Genomic DNA, 22,079 nt, shown 5'->3' with positions numbered 1-22,079 from the left:
AGTGTTTGGGTACAGTAGACAGTAACACAAACCCACATGAAGAATTAAAGGGTACTAGTAAAGGTAACTTAAATAACATAAGTAAATATGAGAGACAGCGTAAATGTATTTTTTGTAACACTTTTTATCTATTTGACTTAACAGATAACTACAAATGTGGTAAATATGAATCTGTGCTGACAGACATACATGTATAAATGGCACACTACAAAAATTAACACAAAAGAAGGCAGTAATGGAGGAATAGAAGGGGGGAAAAGATGACATAGAGAAAACAAAGAGCAAAGTGACATATGTAAAAACTACCTTATCAAAATTACACTAAATGTAAATGAAGTAAAACCTTAGTTAAAAGGCAGAGGTTGGCAGAATGGATATTTAAAAATGATCCAACTATATTCTGGCTCTAAAAGATACACTTTAAGTTCAGAGATACAAATATTGAAAGTAAAAGAAATATTATTTAATCATAAGAAGGAATAAAGTAATGATTCATCCTATGATACAGATAACCTTAAAAACATGCTAAGTGAAGGAGCTACACACTAAAGGCTACATATTATATGATTCCATTTATATGAATGTCCAGGAAAGGCAAATCCACGAAACACAAAAAGTAGTGGTTACCAAGGGGTAAAGGGAGGTAAGAATGAGAAGTGACTACTACTGGATAAGGGTTTATTTTTGAAGGAAAGAAAATGTTCTGTAATTAGACCATTAGTGGTGATAGCTACACAACTTTATAAATACACTCAAAACTACTGAATTCCATATTTTAAAAGAGTGAATTCTATGGTATGTGGATTATATCTAAAAAAAAGTTTTTTATAGGGATGCCTGGGTGGCTCAGTGGTTGAGCATCTGCCTTTTGCTCAGGTCATGATTCCAGTTTCCTGGGACTGAGTCCTACATCAGGCTCGCCTCAAGGAGCCTGCTTCTCTCTCTGCTTATGTCTCTGCCTCTCTCTGTGTGTCTCTCATGAATAAGTAAATAAAATCTTAAAAAAAAAATTTAAAATAACAAAAAAGAGACCAACTTCAGATTAAGAAAAATTACATTAAAGAAAGAAAAAATAATTAAGAGGCTTCTGAATTTTCCAAGATTCAAGATTTTGAAAAATTATAATAGGAATCAATTGGTAGAATAATTAGAAAATAAAAACTAGCTGAAAATTATGAATAAGAAAACTTTCCTCCTCTGTGCTAGAATACTAATTTAGAACCTTCTGTTTCAAACATACTTTTTTTAATTGTGAAGAAATAATTACTCTCAGTATTACACACCAAAATTTTCAAAACATTTCCTGTCTTTAAGTTCATGTTTCATGATGAATGAATTTTTATTATAATATTCATTCTACATAGAAAAAAACCCCTGTGAACCATTTGTTGTGTATCTTTTTAGACCCATATAGCATAATTAAGTGATATAAAAACTATTCCAAAGTAACATTTAAGTAGGTAATTTTTATTATAATAAAGCCAATGCTTTTAATTTAAAATTTTCATTTATTTAGATAATATACTTTTACTATGAAGCCATGTTACACTTGTCATTTTTAATAGTTTCTTATTGTTAAAAGACAAGGTAAATAAATATACACTAACAAGAGTATTATGATGAAAATCAATAGCAACGGTAGCAAAAATAACTTCTAAAAATGAGTATCAGAATTGATACTCACGGGGTGTCACAGACTATCAGAAAGTAAAAATTAGTTAGAAATAGAAGATGCTTTTAAATACGATTAAGATAAAAAGCATTAGTGTTCATTGTCACCAATCTGTCTACATTAAGATGTATAAAAGTCTAGTACCTGGTTTCTTATCAAAGACTAAGTAGCCAAAGAAGAGAAAAGTGACAATGCTTATAAACTTAGTTGATTCATCATCATGGTTACTGATCTTTCTGTGGAAACTGTTTACAATGTTATTATAATTAAATATGCTTTCAAATTGTGAATTATAGGTCTGTAACACAATGATATTTTATCAATAGTGCCTATTATGTCATAATTAAGAAATGGTATCTAGGAGGGGCAAGATGGCGGAAGAGTAGGGTCCCCAAATCACCTGTCCCCACCAAATTACCTAGATAACCTTCAAATCATCCTGAAAATCTACGAATTCGGCCTGACATTTAAAGAGAGACCAGCTGGAATGCTACAGTGAGAAGAGTTCGCGCTTCTATCAAGGTAGGAAGACGGGGAAAAGAAATAAAGAAACAAAAGGCCTCCAAGGGGGAGAGGCCCCGCGAGGAGCCCGGCTGAGGCCGGGGCGAGTGTCCCCAGGACAGGAGAGCCCCGTTCCGGAGAAGCAGGAGCTGCACCAACCTTCCCGGGCGGAAAGGGGCTCGCAGGGAGTTAGAGCAGTATCCAGGAGGGCGTGGATGCCCTCGGGCTCCCGGGGACACTAACAGACACCTGCTCGCCCAGGAGAGTGCGCCGAGCTCCCTAAGGGCTGCAGCGCGCACGGCGGGGCCGGAGCAGCTCGGAGGGGCTCGGGCGCGGCTCCGCGGAGGGTGCTGCGCGGCTCCGGAGCAGCTCGGCGGCTGCGGCTCGGGCAGAGGAAGAGGCTCCGTGCGGAGGGGGCTGCGCGGCCGGGAGCACCTCGGAGGGGCTGGGGCGGCGGCTCCGCAGAGCGGCGGCTGCGCGACCGGGAGCGCGAATCCAACAGCGCAGGCCCCTGAGCACAGGGCGCCGGGACACAGCCCAGGATCCGGCCTCCCCCCGGGACAGGCAAAGGCCGGGAGGGCCCAGGACAGCAAGGACGCTCCTGCCCCGACCTGAGCAGATCAGCGGCCCCGCCCCAGAGCCTCCAGGCCCTGCAGACGGAGAGCCCCGTAGTTCCTGCGGGGGCTGAATCCAGGCTTCCAGAGCTGCCGTAAACACTGTGGCTGTTCCTCCTGGGGCCTCACGGGGTAAACAACCCCCGCTGAGCCCTGCAGCAGGCAGGGGCAGAGCAGCTCCCCCAAGTGCTAACACCTGAAAATCAGCACAGCAGGCCCCTCCCCCAGAAGACCAGCTAGACGGACCAGTTCCAGGGGAAGTCAAGGGACTTAAAGTATACAGAATCAGAAGATACTCCCCCGTGGTTTTTGTTTTTTTCCTTTTTACTTTTCTTTTTGATTTCTGATTGCTTCCCCCACCCCCCCTTTTTTTCACCTTTCTTTTTTTTTCTCTTTTTCTTCTTTTTTTCTTTTTCTTCTTTTTCTTTTTCTCTTTTCTTTCCTTCTCTCTCTTTCTCTCCTTTTCCCAATACAACTTGTTTTTGGCCACTCTGCACTGAGCAAAATGACTAGAAGGAAAACCTCACCTCAAAAGAAAGAATCAGAAACAGTCCTCTCTCCCACAGAGTTACAAAATCTGGATTACACTTCAATGTCAGAAAGCCAATTCAGAAGCACTATTATACAGCTACTGGTGGCTCTAGAAAAAAGCATTAAGGACTCACGAGACTTCATGACTGCAGAATTTAGATCCAATCAGGCAGAAATTAAAAATCAACTGAATGAGATGCAATCCAAACTAGAAGTCCTAACAACGAGGGTTAACAAGGTGGAAGAACGAGTGAGTGACATAGAAGACAAGTTAATGGCAAAGAGGGAAACTGAGGAAAAAAGAGACAGACAAAAGACCATGAAGACAGATTAAGGGAAATAAATGACAGCCTAAGGAAGAAAAACCTACGTTTAATTGGGGTTCCCGAGGGCGCCGAAAGGGACAGAGGGCCAGAATATGTATTTGAACAAATCCTAGCTGAAAACTTTCCCAATCTGGGAAGGGAAACAGGCATTCAGATCCAGGAAATAGAGAGATCCCCCCCTAAAATCAATAAAAACCGTTCAACACCTCGACATCTAATAGTGAAGCTTGCAAATTCCAAAGATAAAGAGAAGATCCTTAAAGCAGCAAGAGACAAGAAGTCCCTGACTTTCATGGGGAGGAATATTAGGGTAACAGCAGACCTCTCCACAGAGACGTGGCAGGCCAGAAAGGGCTGGCAGGATATATTCAGGGTCCTAAATGAGAAGAACATGCAACCAAGAATACTTTATCCAGCAAGGCTCTCATTCAAAATGGAAGGAGAGATAAAGAGCTTCCAAGACAGGCAGGAACTGAAAGAATATGTGACCTCCAAACCAGCTCTGCAAGAAATTTTAAGGGGGACTCTTAAAATTCCCCTTTAAGAAGAAGTTCAGTGGAACAATCCACAAAAACAAGGACTAAATAGATATCATGATGACACTAAACTCATATCTGTCAATAGTAACTCTGAACTTGAACGGGCTTAATGACCCCATCAAAAGGTGCAGGGTTTCAGACTGGATAAAAAAGCAGGACCCATCTATTTGCTGTCTACAAGAGACTCATTTTAGACAGAAGGACACCTACAACCTGAAAATAAAAGGTTGGAGAACCATTTACCATTCAAATGGTTCTCAAAAGAAAGCAGGGGTAGCCATCCTTATATCAGATAAACTAAAATTTACCCCGAAGACTGTAGTGAGAGACGAAGAGGGATACTATATCATACTTAAAGGATCTATCCAGCAAGAGGACTTAACAATCCTCAATATATATGCCACGAATGTGGGAGCTGCCAAATACTTAAACGAATTATTAACCAAAGTGAAGAAATACTTAGATAATAATACACTTATACTTGGTGACTTCAATCTAGCTCTTTCTACCCTCGATAGGTCTTCTAAGCACAACATCTCCAAAGAAACGAGAGCTTTAAATGATACATTGGACCAGATAGATTTCACAGATATCTACAGAACTTTACATCCAAACTCAAATGAATACACATTCTTCTCAAGTGCACATGGAACTTTCTCCAGAATAGACCACATACTGGGTCACAAATTGGGTCTGAACCGATACCAAAAGATTGGGATCGACCCCTGCATATTCTCAGACCATAACGCCTTGAAATTAGAACTAAATCACAAGAAGAAGTTTGGAAGGACATCAAACACGTGGAGGTTAAGGACCATCCTGCTAAAAGATAAAAGGGTCAACCAGGAAATTAAGGAAGAATTAAAAAGATTCATGGAAACTAAAGAGAATGAAGATACAACTGTTCAAAATCTTTGGGATGCAGCAAAAGCAGTCCTGAGGGGGAAATACATCGCAATACAAGCATCCATTCAAAAACTGGAAAGAACTCAAATACAAAAGCTAACCTTACACATAAAGGTGCTAGAGAAAAAACAGCAAATCGACCCGACGCCCAGCAGAAGAAGAGAGTTAATTAAAATTCGAGCAGAACTCAACGAAATTGAGACCAGAAGAACTGTGGAACAGATCAATAGAACCAGGAGTTGGTTCTTTGAAAGAATTAATAAAATAGATAAACCATTAGCCAACCTTATTAAAAAGAAGAGAGAAGACTCAAATTAATAAAATCATGAATGAGAAAGGAGAGATCACTACCAACACCAAGGAAATACAAACGATTTTAAAAATATATTATGAACAGCTCTACGCCAATAAATTAGGCAATCTAGAAGAAATGGACGCATTCCTGGAAAGCCACAAACTACCAAAACTGGAACAGGAAGAAATAGAAAACCTGAACAGGCCAATAACCAGGGAGGAAATTGAAGAAGTCATCAAAAACCTCCCAAGACACAAGAGTCCAGGGCCAGATGGCTTCCCAGGGGAATTCTATCAAACGTTTAAAGAAGAAATCATACCTATTCTACTAAAGCTGTTTGGAAAGATAGAAAGAGATGGAGTACTTCCAAATTCATTCTATGAGGCAAGCATCATTTTAATTCCAAAACCAAAGACCCCACCAAAAAGGAGAATTACAGACCAATATCCCTGATGAACATGGATGCAAAAATTCTCAACAAGATACTAGCCAATAGGATCCAACAACACATTAAGAAAATTATTCACCATGACCAAGTAGGATTTATCCCCGGGACACAAGGCTGGTTCAACACTCGTAAAACAATCAATGTCATTCATCATATCAGCAAGAGAAAAACCAAGAACCATATGATCCTCTCATTAGATGCAGAGAAAGCATTTGACAAAATACAGCATCCATTCCTGATCAAAACTCTTCAGAGTGTAGGGATAGAGGGAACTTTCCTCAACATCTTAAAAGCCATCTACGAAAAGCCCACAGCAAATATCATTCTCAATGGGGAAGCACTGGGAGCCTTTCCCCTAAGATCAGGAACAAGACAGGGATGTCCACTCTCACCACTGCTATTCAACATAGTATTGGAAGTCCTAGCCTCAGCAATCAGACAACAAAAAGACATTAATGGTATTCAAATTGGCAAAGAAGTCAAACTCTCCCTCTTCGCCGATGACATGATACTCTACATAGAAAACCCAAAAGCCTCCACCCCAAGATTGCTAGAACTCATACAGCAATTTGGTAGCGTGGCAGGATACAAAATCAATGCCCAGAAATCAATGGCATTCCTATACACTAACAATGAGACTGAAGAAAGAGAAATTAAGGAGTCAATCCCATTTACAATTGCACCCAAAAGCATAAGATACGTAGGAATAAACCTAACCAAAGAGGTAAAGGATCTATACCTTAAAAACTATAGAACACTTCTGAAAGAAATTGAGGAAGACACAAAGAGATGGAAAAATATTCCATGCTCATGGATTGGAAGAATTAATATTGTGAAAATGTCAATGCTACCCAGGGCAATTTACACATTTAATGCAATCCCTATCAAAATACCATGGACTTTCTTCAGAGTTAGAACAAATTATTTTAAGATTTGTGTGGAATCAGAAAAGACCCCGAATAGCCAGGGGAATTTTAAAAAAGAAAACCATAGCTGGGGGCATCACAATGCCAGATTTCAGGTTGTACTACAAAGCTGTGGTCATCAAGACAGTGTGGTACTGGCACAAAAACAGACACATAGACCAATGGAACAGAATAGAGAACCCAGAAGTGGACCCTGAACTTTATGGTCAACTAATATTCGACAAAGGAGGAAAGACTATCCACTGGAAGAAATACAGTCTCTTCAATAAATGGTGCTGGGAAAATTGGACATCCACATGCAGAAGAATGAAACTAGACCACTCTCTTTCACCATACACAAAGATAAACTCAAAATGGATCAGAGATCTAAATGTGAGACAAGATTCCATCAAAATCCTAGAGGAGAACACAGGCAACACCCTTTTTGAACTTGGCCACAGTAACTTCTTGCAACATACATCCAGGAAAGCAAAAGAAACAAAAGCAAAAATGAACTATTGGGACTTCATCAAGATAAGAAGCTTTTGCACAGCAAAGGATACAGTCAACAAAACTAAAAGACAACCTACAGAATGGGAGAAGATATTTGCAAATGACATATCAGATAAAGGGCTAGTTTCCAAAATCTATAAAGAACTTATTAAACTCAACAGCAAAGAAACAAGCAATCCAATCATGAAATGGGCAAAAGACATGAAGAGAAATCTCACAGAGGAAGACACAGACATGGCCAACATGCACATGAGAAAATGCTCTGCATCACTTGCCATCAGGGAAATACAAATCAAAACCACAATGAGATACCACCTCACACCAGTGAGAATGGGGAAAATTAACAAGGCAGGAAACAACAAATGTTGGAGAGGATGCGGAGAAAAGGGAACACTCTTACACTGTTGGTGGGAATGTGAACTGGTGCAGCCACTCTGGAAAACTGTGTGGAGGTTCCTCAAAGAGTTAAAAATAGACCTGCCCTACGACCCAGCAATTGCACTGTTAGGGATTTACCCCAAAGATTCAGATGCAATGAAACGCCGGGACACCTGCACCCCGATGTTTCTAGCAGCCATGTCCACAATAGCCAAACTGTGGAAGGAGCCTCGGTGTCCATCGAAAGATGAATGGATAAAGAAGATGTGGTCTATGTATACAATGGAATATTCCTCAGCCATTAGAAACGACAAATACCCACCATTTGCTTCAACGTGGATGCAACTGGAGGGTATTATGCTGAGTGAAGTAAGTCAATCGGAGAAGGACAAACCGTGTATGTTCTCATTCATTTGGGGAATATAAATAATAGTGAAAGGGAATATAAGGGAAGGGAGAAGAAATGTGTGGGAAATATCAGCAAGGGAGACAGAACATAAAGACTCCTAACTCTGGGAAACGAACTAGGGGTGGTGGAAGGGGAGGAGGCCGGGGGGTGGGGGTGAATGGGTGACGGGCACTGAGGGGGACACTTGACGGGATGAGCACTGGGTGTTATTCTGTATGTTGGTAAATTGAACACCAATAAAAATTAATTTATTAAAAAAAAAGAAATGGTATCTAATATTAGATGTTAAGAACATCCTGATCTTAAAGTGATCATCAATATACCTATTATTCATTAATTAGAAACAGAATTTCATTATTTGGCTTGCCATTTTTAAATCTTTAAACATCCTTCTCCTTTTTAATTTTTTTTTCTGGCTAATAATTTGCTTTAGCTGAATTTCTGCCTACCTCTTATATATAATTATTAAATATTCTAGACTTCATAAAGGTGAAGTAGAAGCTTGTAGGAAATGTAAATTATCACATAAGATTGATTACCTAAAAATTCATGGCATGTCAACTTGTATAAACAAAAATTCTAAACATTCATTTTAAAATTGAATTTGAGGGGCATCTGGGTGGCTCAGTCAGTTAAGTGTCTGCCTTCAGTTCAGGTCATGGTCTCAGGGTCCTGGGATGCAGCCCTGCTTGGGGCTCCCTGCTCAGTGCTGAATCTGCTTTTCCCTCTACTTCTCCCCCGACTCGTGCTCTCTTTCTCAAATAAATAAATAAAATCTCTAAACAAAACAAAACAAAACCCTGAATTTGAACTATACTGGAACAGATTTTATCAGAAGCTACTCATTGGATATCATGGAGCTATTTATATTGCCATATCAGCTGACCTAATGAAAGGCAGAATATATCCACTTATGCACTTTTGTTAAAGGGAAAGTATTAAGGGAACTGTTATATTGTTGGTTTGACCACCTTGTTTTCCTGAAGGATAAAAATCATCACATAATAAAGACATACCATATTTCCATATAAAAAGATTTTATATTATCCTTTCCAGATAAACATTTTAATACATTTTCATCTAATTTGTGATGAAAAATTTTATTTTTCTGATGTTTTGTTGTTTAAAAAAACAATTTTACTGATTATAATTTACATATAACAAAATGCATTCATTTTAAGTGAATAGTTCAATGAGTTTTAACAAATGCATGTACCCTAGAAACTCCCACCATAATTAAAATATGAAACATTTACATTTTCCTGAAAGTTCCTTTGTGCCATTATAGACTGAGTTTTTCTCACTCAAAATTTATATGTGGTAGTCCTAATCTCCAGTATCTCAGAATATGACTATATTTAAAAATAAGGTCCTTAAAGAGGTGATTTTAGTTTTAATGTTTTAGCTTTTATGTTTAGGTATATGATGAACTTTGAAATTTTTGGATAAGGTTATAAAGTGTCAGTGTTCATTTTATCCATATGGATATATATGTGTTCCATTTCCTGAAGAGACTTCCACTTGTCCAATAAATTATCTTTGTCAAAAACCAACTGACATGTGAATCTATTTCTGGACTCTACTCTGTTTTATTGAGAATATATGTCTATCCCTATGCCCAATATTTCTGTAGCTTCACAGGAAATCTTGAAACCAGTTATTTAAGAATTCCAACTTTGTTTTTACTTATTTTCCTAAATTTTTAAATAATTCGCACTTTTGTATGAATTATAGAATCATGTCAATGTCTTAAAAAAAAGGCCTATTGAAATATTTACTAAGATTAGCTTGAATGTACAGATGAATTTCAGGATAATAGATAATAATACTGAGATCCAACTCATGAACATAGTATCTACTGGTATAGATTTTATATATACCGGCTTTAATTTCTCTCAGCAATGTCTTGTACTTTTTAGTGCATCTAATTTTTAGTGTTATTTGATTTTTAGTGTTATCTGAACTGTTTTAAATTTTATTTTCCAATAAACAGACATACAGTCTGTATATGTATACAGTTGACCCTAGAACCACACAGGGGTTAGGGGCACCAACACACCTGCTTAGTCAAAAAGCCACATATAACTTCTGACTCCCCCAAAACTATTAATAGCCTGTTGTTGAATACAAGACTTACCAATAATATGAATAGTCAATTAACACATTTTTTGTATGTTAAGTGTATTATATACTATTCTTATAATAAAGCAACCTAAAGAAAAAAAATTATTATTAAGAAAATCAAAAGGAAGAGGGAGACATGGGTGATGCAGTTGGTTGATTCTATTTCCCTCTACCCCTCCAGCTTGTGCTTTAAATTAAAAATCTTAAAAAAAAATTTTTTTTTTTTAAATTAAAAAGAGAAGGGGCACCTGGGTGGCTCAGAGGTTGATTGTCTGCCTTTGGCTCAGGGCGTGATCCTGGGGTCCTGGAATTGAGCCCCACATCAGGCTCTCCATGGGGAGCCTGCCTCTCCCTCTGCCTATGTCTCTGCCTCTCTGTGTATCTCATGAATAAATACATAGAATCTTTTTAAAAAATATTTAAAAATTAATTCAAAAAGAGAAAATCATGAGGAAAAGAAAATATATTTATAGTACAGCACTGTGCTTTTAAAAAAATTGACATGTAAGTGGGCCTGTGCAGTTCAAACCCAAGATGAGGGGCACTTACACTGACTGTCTCTAAACTGAGAACTTGCTACATTCAGTTATTAATTCTAGTAGTTTTTTTTTAATTCGTTAGCGAAAAAGTACATAATCATATTGTCTGAGCAAAACCAATTTTACTTATTCTTTTGAAATCTTTGTAATTTTATTTGTTTTTGTCTCACTGTAGTATATACAGTACAATGTTTATAATAGACTAGAAAACAGACATCTGTGCCTTGTTCCTAAAAGTGAGCAAAAAGCATTCAGTCTTAGAACATTAAGCAGGATGTTAGCTCTAAGTTTTTCACAGATTCTCCTTTATCAGATTGTTCTTTATTTACTAGAGGGTTATATTATGAATTGGCATTAAATTTTGCAAAATGCTTTATCTGTAACTTTTTAGATGAACATGTTTTTCTAAATTATTCTATTTAAGAATTTAATTATACTGGTGAATTTTTGAAGACAAAAGTATTATTAGCTTCCTAGGATGAATCTCACTTGGTCTTGATGTATGATCCTTTTTATATGAAGGGATTATATTTACCAGTTATTTTTTTGGCCTGTGTTGGTCTACAGTTTTATTTTCTTGTAATATCTTGTAATCAGAGTTATACTTGCCTAATGACATAGGAAGTGTTCCTCTTTCCTTCTGAGTTTGGGTAGTATTGGTACTTTTTCTTGATAGAATTAATCAATAAAAATACCTGAGTCTACAATTTTCTTTCTGGTTTTAATACATACTCCAATTTGTTCAACAGATTTATTAATTTGAATTATCTAATTCTTGTTGAGTCAGTTTTGGTAATCTGTGTCTTTGAAGGAATCTATCCATTTCATATAAGTTGTTTAACTGCTTGGCATAAAGTTGTTGAAAATATTCCTTTATTATCTTTTCAATTCAATGAAATCTATGATGATATTCCCACTTAATTCCTAATACTGGTAATCTTGCCTTCCCTTTTTATCCTGACCAGCTTTGCCAGATTCTATTAACTTTATTAATACATTTTAATAATGAGTACAGCTCTCCGTTTAATTCATTTCTATTATTCTTGGTTTTCTATTTTATTGATTTTTGTTCTTCATTATTTTATTTCCTCTATTTAGTTTGTTGGTGGTTTTTTCCTCAGAAATGTGGATTATGATTTTAAGAACTTTCTTTTTTTCTAATAAGCAGTAAAAGCTATAAATTCCCTCTAACTTCACCTCTACTATATAAATCGCGATATATTTCCCTTATATCTCAATTCAAATATTTAGGAAATAATGGCTAAATTTTTCCCAGTTGTGATGGAAGAAATGAATATACAAATCCATGAAACGTAATGAGTTCAATCAGAATTAATCCAAAGTGACTCAAAGATACTTTGTAATTAAACTGCCAAAGATAAAGAACAAAAACCTAAGAGGCCAGAAAGCAGTGGCCTCTGTTAAAGAAAAAACTATCAGCCAAGAGGTACTATATCTGACAATACTGTCCTTCAAAAATATTATGACAGATCCAGATAAACAAAAGTGGAGTTTATTACAGTAGACCTCCCTCTGAGAAAAGCTGAGATGAGGACTTCTTTTGAAATGAATGAACATAAAATAGTAACTTAAAATGGTATAATGATACAAAGATCTCCAGTAAAAGTAAAAACATGAAAAAAGATAAAGCCATTATTGTTATAATTTTGGTTTGTAACTCTATGTTAATTTTCTAAAGAATTTAAAAGGCAAATGCATAAAAAATTATTATAAATCTTTGTTGGACACACATGTATAAAGAAGTAATCTATGATACCAATAACACAAAGAAGAGATGGGACTGTTTATATGTGCGGTTTTGTACATAAATGAAGTTAAATTGTTATCAATTCTAATCAGATCTCACAACTTTAGGATGCTAATAAGTAATCCCCATAGTAAGCACAAAGAAAGTATCTATAAACATACACAAAACAAAATAAAGCAAAATGTATAACTACAAAAAATCAACTGAACAATAAAAAGGGTGGTGATGGAGAAAATGTGGAACATGAAAGTTTAAAACACACAGAAAATAAATAAATGGCAGAATTGATTTAAAAAGATGGTCCAACTATATATTGACTATAAGAGATTCATTTTAGATCTAAAGACATTAAGGTTGAAAGTGAAAGGATGGAAAAGCTATTCCACACAAATGGTAACAAAAAGAGAGGTAGGGTGCCATAACTAATATCAGACAAAATAGACTTTCAGTCAAAAACTATTACAAGGGTCAAAGGATACTATATATTGATGATAAAAAGGTCATTTCGGGGATCCCTGGGTGGCGCAGCAGTTTGGTGCCTGCCTTTGGCCCAGGGCGCGATCCTGGAGACCCAGGATCGAATCCCACGTCGGGCTCCCGGTGCATGGAGCCTGCTTCTCCCTCTGCCTGTGTCTCTGCCTCTCTCTCTCTCTCTGTATGACTATCATAAATAAATAATAAAAAAAAATTTTAAAAAAAAGGTCATTTCATGAAAAACATACATAACAATTATAAACATATGCACCCAAATTGTAATCCCAAAATTTATTAGGCAAACGATGGCAGAATTGAAGGGAGAAACTGACAATTAGGGATGTCTGGGTGGCTGAGCCACTGAGTGTCTGCCTTTGGCTCAGGGTATGACTCTGGGGTCCGGGGATCAAGTCAGCATCAGTATCCTACAGGGAGCCTGCTTCTCCCTCCGCCTATGTTGCTGCTTCTCTCTCTCTTTCATGAATAAATAAATAAAATCTTTAAAAAATAATTTAAAAAAAGAAACTGACAAGTATATAATATTGGAGACATCAAAAGCCCACTTCCAATAATGAATAGGAATTGGATAGAGCTAAGAAAGGAAATAAAGAATTGGAACAGCACTATAATCTAGTTGAATCTAACTATAATTCTAGCATGCACAGAATTTCAATCACAACAGAGAATACACATTCCAAAATGGACACAGAACATTCTCCCAAAGACACCACGTAAGTGCACAACACAAGACTTACTAGATTTAAAAAGACTGTAATCATATAAAATATCTTTTCTGATCACAATAGAATAAAACTAGAAATCAATAAAAGAAAGAAAACTAGAAAACTCACAAATGTGGGCAGCCCAGGTGGCTTTAGTGCCACCTTCAGCCCAGGGCATGATCCTGGAGACCCAGGATCGAGTCCCATGTCAGGATCCCTGCATGGAGCCTGCTTCTCTCTCTCTCTGCCTGTGTACTCTGCCTCTCTCTGCCTCTTTTAAAATCCTTAAAAAAAAAAAAAAAAAAAGAATACATAGAGACTAGAAAACAGTAGAGGAAATCAGTAAAACCAAAGTTGGTTATTTGAAAAAATTAATAAAATTAAGAAACGTTGGGCTACTTTGACTTTGGGTATGTGTGAGGGAGACTCAAATTACTAAACACAAAAGAAAGAAGAGATGTCACTACCAATTATACAGAAATAAGGATTATGAAAAATATTATAAACAATTGTATGCCACCAAACTCGATAACCTAGATAAAAAGGGCAAATTTAAAGAAACATACAACCTACAAATACTGAATCATGAAGGAATAGAAAATGTGAATAGACTTAAAGTTTGTAAGGAGATTGAATCCGTAATCAAAAGCCTTCCAACATAGAAAATCTCTGAGCCCAGTGACATCACTGGCGAATTTTACAAATAATTTAAAGACAAATTAACACCACTCCTACTCAAACTCTTCCAAAAAACTGAAGAGTAGAGAATATTTATTAACTTGTTCTATGAGTCTAGTATCCTAAGAGCAAAGACAAAGATGGAGGCAAAAGAAACTAGAGACAATATCTCTTACACATATTGATCCAAGAATCTTCAACAAATATAAGCAAACCAAATTCAGCAGCATACTAAAAGGATTATAAACCATGACCACGGGGGATTATTCCCAAAATTAAAAAAGAGTGGTTCAATATATGAAAATCAATCAATGTAAGACACAGCATTAATAGAATGAAGGACAAGAAACCACATGATTTTCAATTGATGCAAAAAAGTATCAAACAAACAAACAAAAATAGTCAATAAACTAGGAGTTGAAGGTAATCTCTTCAACATAGTAAAGCAAAAAAAAAAAAAAAGCAAACAAAAAACATAGTAAAGCAATATATGAAATATCCACAGGTAACATCACACTCAATGGAATAAGTCAGAGATGTCAGTTTACACCACTTCTATTCAACATACTACAGTTCTAGCCAGAATAATCAGGCAAGAAAAGGAAATAAAAGACATCCAAACTAGAAAGGAAAAACTAAAATGATCTGTTTGTAGATGTGATCTTATAAATAGAGAACAAAAGATTCCACCCCCCCCCCGACAAAATAGAAAGCAAATAGATTCAGAAAAGTTGCAGGATACAAAATCAATACAGAAAAATTAGTCCCTTTCCATACAGCATCAATGAGCAATTGGAAAAGGAAGTTAAGAAAACAATCCATTTGCAACCGCATAAAAAAATACTAAGAAATAAATTTAACCAAGAAGGTTAAAGAATTGTACACTGAAACTACTAAACATTGCTGAAAACAATTAAAGAAGACATAAATAAATGGAAAGACATCCCATGTTCATGGATTGGAAGAATTAATATTATTAGTAATACTACCAAAACAAAATATAGATTCAATGCAATCCCTATCAAAATCCCAACATCGTTCTTTTGCAGAAAAAGAAAAACTCCATCCAGAAATGCATAAGGAATCCTGAAACTCCAAATAGATAACGTAATCTTGAAAAAAAAAATTAGAGGATCTACACTTGCTAACTTTAAAACTTACTGTAAAGCTGGAGTAATTGAAACAGTAATGGCATAAGGATAGATTTATAGACCAAGGAAACAGAACAGGAAATCCACTTGCAAGTCCTTGCATATGTGGTTAATGGGTTTTCAACAAGGGTACCAATAGCACTCAATGAAGAGAATCTTCTCAACAAATGATGCTGGGAAAATTTGGTATCCATATGCAAAAAAAAAAAAAAAAAATGGGCCCATACCTTACACTATACGCAAAAATTATCTTGAGGTGCCTGGGTGTCTCAGTTGGTTGAGCATCCAGCTCTTGATTTCAGCCCAGGTCATGATCTCAAGGTCATGGGATCAAGCCCTGTGTCCATCTCAGCACAAAGTCTGCTAGTGATGCTCTCTCTGCTCCTCCCCCTGCTCTCCTACTCTCTAAAATAAATAAATAATATCTTTAAAAAATTATCTCAAAATGCCTAAAAGATTTAAATTTAACAGCTAAACTATTAAACCCCTAGAGAAAACATAGGGGGAAATCTTCATGACATTAGATTTAGCAATAATTTCTTGGTCATGACACCAAAAGTAGAGGTAACAAAAGAAAAAATAGACAAATTTTTTTAAAAAGTATTTTATTTATTTATGAGAGACACAGAGAGAGGTAGAGATATAGGCAGAGGGAGAAGTAGGCTCCCCATGGGGAGCCTGATGTGGGGCTCAATCCCAGGACCCTGGGATCATGCCCTGAGAAGATGCTCAACCACTGAGCCACCCAGGTGCCCTGACGATTAACTTGATCAAAATTTCAGTCTAAAATTTTTATGCATCAAAGAACACTAACAGAGTGAAAAGAAAACTCAAAGAATGGGAGATAATATTTATAAAGCATATATCTGACAAGGGATTAATATCTAGAATATATTTTAAAACTCCTATAACTCAACAATAAAAATGACAAAAACCTGATTCAAATATGAGGAAAGGACTTGAATAGACATTTCTCCAAAGATAGACAAATGGCAAATAAGCACAAAAAACATCACTAGTCATTAGGGAGATGCAAATCAAAACCACAAGGAGACACCACTTCATATCCATTAAGATGGCTATTATCCAAAAACCAGAAAATAACAAAGGTTGGCAAGGATGTAGAAAAATGGAAATCTTTATGCAGTGCTGTTTTCTAAAGATTTTTTTTTTTTATTTACTCATGAGAGATACAGAGAGAGAGGTAGAGACACAGGCAGAGGGAGAAGCAAGCTCCCCATAGGGAGCCCTATGCGGGATCCGATGCTAGGACCCCAGGATCACACCCTGAGCCAAAGGCAGACGCTTGTCCACTGAGCCACTCTGGCATTGCTCAATGCTGTTTTCTACAGCTAAAACTGTATAGCTGGTGTGGAAAACAGCATGTTGGTTCCTCAGAGTTATACAGAATTATAATACAATATAGCAATACCATCTCTAGATATATCCCAAAGAATTGAAAGCAAGGGCTCAAACAGGTATCTGTATACCAATGTTCACAGCAGCATTACAACAGCCAAAAGGTGGAAACAACTCAAGTGACCACTGATAGATAATGGATAAACAAAATGTGGCTCATACATAAAATGGATTATTCAGCTATAAAAAATAAAATTCTGATACATGGTATGACATGGAAGAACCTTAAAAACATTAAGAGAAATAAGCCAGATACAAAAGGACAAATTTGTATGATTCCATTTATATGAAGTACCTAGAACAGACAACTTCTTACAGAGTAGAATAGAGATCACGAGAGACTGCAGCTAGGGACTTGGGGGAGCTACTATTTCATAGAGAATTTGTTTGAGATGGTGCAAAATTTGTAGAAACGGACAGTGTTTATCATTGCACAAATTGCAAATATATTTAATGGCATTAAACTACACTTAAAATGATACATTTTATGTTATGCACGTTTCATTAATTTTAAAAAAAGAAATAGCAATAAATATCAGAGGAATAGATCAGAGATTTGAGAAACCTCGGAGGTATAGAACTGAAAAGTAGAAGTGAGGTTGTTTTTTATTATCATCATTTTTTATTAATTATGTATAAGAATTACTTTGATAACAAATTAATTTCTAAAGCTTAAAAAAAGAAATTATAATATTTCAAAAATGAAAAACTGGGAAACTTTTTTGACATGTTCTATAGAGAATTAATATCCATGCAATGTATTAAAAGTCTATACAAATCAATGAAAAAGATAAATATAGTATAGACAATAATAAAGAAGCAAAATCCCTGGAACTATCAATTCCACTATTTAATAAAAGAAATAAACTAAAACAGAAACAAAATACTTTTGAAAGCTTATTTTCTGTATCTTCCCATTCTTTTTTAGTTGAAAAGGTAGAAGCAGAAAAATAATCCATTCGTTATACCAATTTATAAAACTGCTAAAAAGTATATTTAAATGTTAGTCTCCGTAGTTACACAATAATCAATCAACTTCAGTAACTATAAAAATACTGTGCTCAAAAAAAAAAATACTGTGCTAAATCTATTCCAAAAATTAAATTTAGGAGGTAACATTCCATTTATATTTAGAGTAGTTACTTTTCTTCTAGCAAGTAAATATACTAAGAATTTAGAATATATTTTAATTTATTATTATTATTATTTTTAAAGATTTTATTTATTTATTCATGGCAGACAGAGAGAGAGAGGCAGAGATACAGGCAGAGGGAGGAGCAGACATCACGCAGGGAGCCCTACATGGGACTCGATCCCAGGTCTCCAGGATCACGCCGTGGGCGGAAGGTGGTGCTAAACCGCTGAGCCACCAGGGCTGCCCATAGAATATATTTTTAAACTACTGAGACTGGTTAACAAAAATTATGTTATTTGAAAACCAGACGATATGGTTCATTATTCAACAAATAGTCTGTTTTCTTTTTCACTGTAACTTTTTCAATGACAATTATATTATCGTCTATTTTAATAACTTTATATTAGATTTGGTTTTCCTCTCTATATACAAAAAACAGAAACAAAAAAATCCATACCAAACTGCTTCCTGGCATATAAAGAATCATTCTTACCATGTATTTGAAGCCTAGCAGAATATGAAATTGTTCATTTACACAACTGGGCATTTCCAGCTCACTTCTGGGATTGTGATTGAGATTTTACTTTTCTTTAGCTCTAATTTTAATTATTAGTTTTCCTTAACATACCTGTTTGGTGTAAATTTTCAGACTCTGGGATAAGTATTGCTTTCTATTAAGAATTTTTAAGATGTTTATGTCCATTTTATTTTTAGATGTTCTTGAAAAAAAAAAAAGCCTGTTTAAATTTCTTCTGAAAGCAATTCCTTCAATTTATCTACAGGACGACTAATTTACTGTCCCTGGCTAACAAAGTATGTGTCCCCTTCAGGCTGCTATAACAAAATACCTCAAGTTGGATAGCTTTTAAACATAAGAAATTTATTGAGTACAGTCCGGGAGGCTGGAAAATCCAAGATCAAGGCACCGACATGGTCACATTTGGTGAGGGCCCTCTTTCTGGTTCATAGTTGGCATCTTTTTTCTCTGTCCTCACATGGGAGAAGGGGCAAGGTTTCTCTCAGGTCCTCTTTTACAAACACTAATCCTATTCATAGGAATTCTAACCTCATGACTTAAGCACCTCCCAAAGACCCCATTCCTACTATCACCATCTTTAGGGGTTAGGATTTCAACATATGAAATTCTGGAGGTCACATTCAGACATAGCAGTATGTATATAAATGAAAAGACAATAGGAGAGCCAAAAAGTTATCAGTATTGCCACTCAAATATATTACTTATGTATGCTACTATCCTTACATATATAATTTCCTATGAGAAAAGAAAGGGGAATACCACTTCTCTACATTGGAATTTAGCTTGGATTTTGATAAAGTATGATTTTACTCTCAGGAATTATATGTAGTTTTAATGCTTTGAATATTAGGACTAACATATAGCATATAATTCAATTTTACACAAGAAAATATTATTAAAAACCAGAGAGGTTAAAGAACAAGAAAAATATCTAGCCAAATACATGAAGTAAAAAAGATAAGTAACAAAGGAAGTCTGACTTTAGATTCAGATTAATGAAACATTCAGAAGTATAATTTATGAAAGTAGAGAATGCACTTTTTTCCTTCAACTGTGAAAAAATCCAGTTGTCCCTAAGAATAAAAATAACATACACATAAACAATCCTATATAACTAACACCACTTGAAGACTTTTAGTCTCTTAGAGTTTCAAGTAAAACAGAATAACCAATATCTTAAACAATAAATAAGTAAAACAATGTATGATGCTTAGGAAGGCATAATTCTTTTGTTGCTTCTGAACTCTGGAAGTTTATCACGGTAATCCCACGTGATTTTTTTTTTAAAGGCAAAAGAAACAATAAATATTCCTGTACCTTGTAAGATGGCAAGAAACACAAAATTCCTTGGCTCACAGTCTGACACACAGATAACAAAAGTGCTCCCACTTCATCCTGGAATTCAAATGTTTCTGTGTGCTGGAAGGTAGCACAGAGATTCCGACCCTTGGGGCCTGACCCAATGGTGCCCACCCAAACCTAGAATATAAATATGTCATATTAGAGTCATGCCTACACCAGGGCAGGCAAATTAGCATTTAGTTGAGAGCATTTAGTTATGTATGTCAAGAAAAGATCAAGCAACACGTTTAGAGGAAATTTATTTTTAAACTGTTGGTGTTTCTCTATTATCATTAATTATATATAAATCTAATTTATAAAAATTTAACTTTAAATTTTACTTTTAATTTTATCACTGACAACTTATGATAAAACCATAAAGAGTTTTACCTATCTATTTCCTCAACAGCTTTGCAAAACTAAACACAGTAGCAAAATTTTGTGGGATGTGAACAAACGAAATGAGTAAATTAGAAGTGATTCCAAACTCTTAGAAATGAAGGCTTGTATGATCTGCTGTAGATAAGTCTCTAAGACTCAACTATGACAAGAGCTAAGTATATTCAACATGAATATACTTAACAAATTTACAAATTCACTGAGGCTCAAAGATCTACAATCCTAAAAAAAAAATCAGACCCACCAATTTTACAGTTATTTCCTCTACATTTATACAGATGTAACTTTAGTATACTTAACTTGACTAAGAGACAGAAAAAACTTTATTTGTAATCTAAAGAGAAGAAAGACCTCAGATTGTTTAAGAATATAATAGTCCTATATTTTCAAATGATGCAGGAGATTGAGGTACATTTTGCAAGATGATAGCTGATGGACACCAGTTGGTTTCATCAACTTTTAAGTAAATGATTAACTAGTAAAGACAAACTGATATTAAGTGTTTCCTGACATGAGGCAATAAGAAGTAAGAATATTACCTATACAGTATTGTTACCCAACTGTTTAACATGAATCTTATCAAGAGGAAACAATCAGATAAAATCCAGACCATAAAACATTCCTCAAGATAAACGCTGACTTAAATTCTATAAAAAATGTCATGAAAGACCAAAAAAAGAAAAAAAAGGGCAAAAAACAGTATTAAAGACTAGATATATAAAAGTGCAATATATAATTCTTGATTGGATCCTGGATCAAGAATAAATAGGTATAATGACATTTTGGAAATAACTGGAGAAATATAGACACTAATATACCAATACTAAATTTCTTGGATATGATCATGGTATCGTGGTTATGTAGGATTACATCTTATCCTTTTTTAAAAAATATTTTATTTATTTGAAAGAGGGAGACAGGCAGAGGGAGAAGGAAAGAAGGAATCCAATCCCAAGAGTGGAGGCCTACGTGGGGCTCAATCTCATGACCCTGAGATCATGACCTGAGCCAAAATCAAGAGTTGGATGCTTAACCAAGGTGAACCACCCAGGTGCCCCTTATGTAATTGTTCTTTAGAGACATGCTAAACTAATTAAGGGAAAAGTGTCAAGATGTATGCAAATTACTTTCTCATAGTTTATCCCAAAAAATGTGCATTATACATATATATTTGTATGATGTAACTGTTAACATTTGCAATATTCCTCTTCTGTCTCTCACATATACACCTGCAAAATGTTAACAACTGATGAATCTAAATGAAGGGTATAAAGATGTTCACTATATTAATACTATTTTTTGTACCTTTCTAAAGTTTATAATTGCTTAAGATAAGAAGTTGGGGGCATCAACAAATGAATGGACAACCAAAATGTGGTACATAAATACATACAATGGATTATCATCCACCCTTAAAAGGAAGGAAATTCTGACTCAGGTTACAACATGGATGGACCCTGAAAACATCATACTAAATGAAACAAGCTACTCATAAATAAAAATACCTGTGGTTCCACTTAAATGAAGTATATAGAGTATCAAATTCATAAAAATAGAAAGTAGATGGTAGTTACCAAGGGCTGAGAAGAGGGGGAAACGGAGACTTATTAAATGGGAAAAGAATTTCAGTTCTGCAAGATGAAAAAGTTCTAGAAAGTGGGTGTACAACAATGAAATATACTTAATAGGATTGAACTATACCTTTAAAACTGGTTAAGATGGTAAATTTTATGTTGTACATGTTTCATTATTTT

The 22,079-nt window shown here is 35.5% G+C and overlaps 1 protein-coding gene across 1 annotated transcript in view; it reads right to left on the bottom strand.

The window, feature by feature from the left end:
* Positions 1–22,079, bottom strand: part of BRIP1 (BRCA1 interacting helicase 1) — a 184,281-nt gene that overhangs the window by 85,682 nt on the left and 76,520 nt on the right. Inside the window, exon 14 of the mRNA XM_055325293.1 lies at positions 19,903–20,064. Coding sequence (XP_055181268.1) covers positions 19,903–20,064 — 162 coding nt within the window. The remainder of the gene's footprint in view (positions 1–19,902; positions 20,065–22,079) is intronic.

Source organism: Nyctereutes procyonoides, unplaced genomic scaffold, assembly GCF_905146905.1.
Source record: "Nyctereutes procyonoides isolate TBG_1078 unplaced genomic scaffold, NYPRO_anot_genome, whole genome shotgun sequence".
Taxonomy (NCBI): Eukaryota; Metazoa; Chordata; class Mammalia; order Carnivora; family Canidae; genus Nyctereutes; species Nyctereutes procyonoides.
This window is presented reverse-complemented; position numbering and strand designations above follow the sequence as displayed.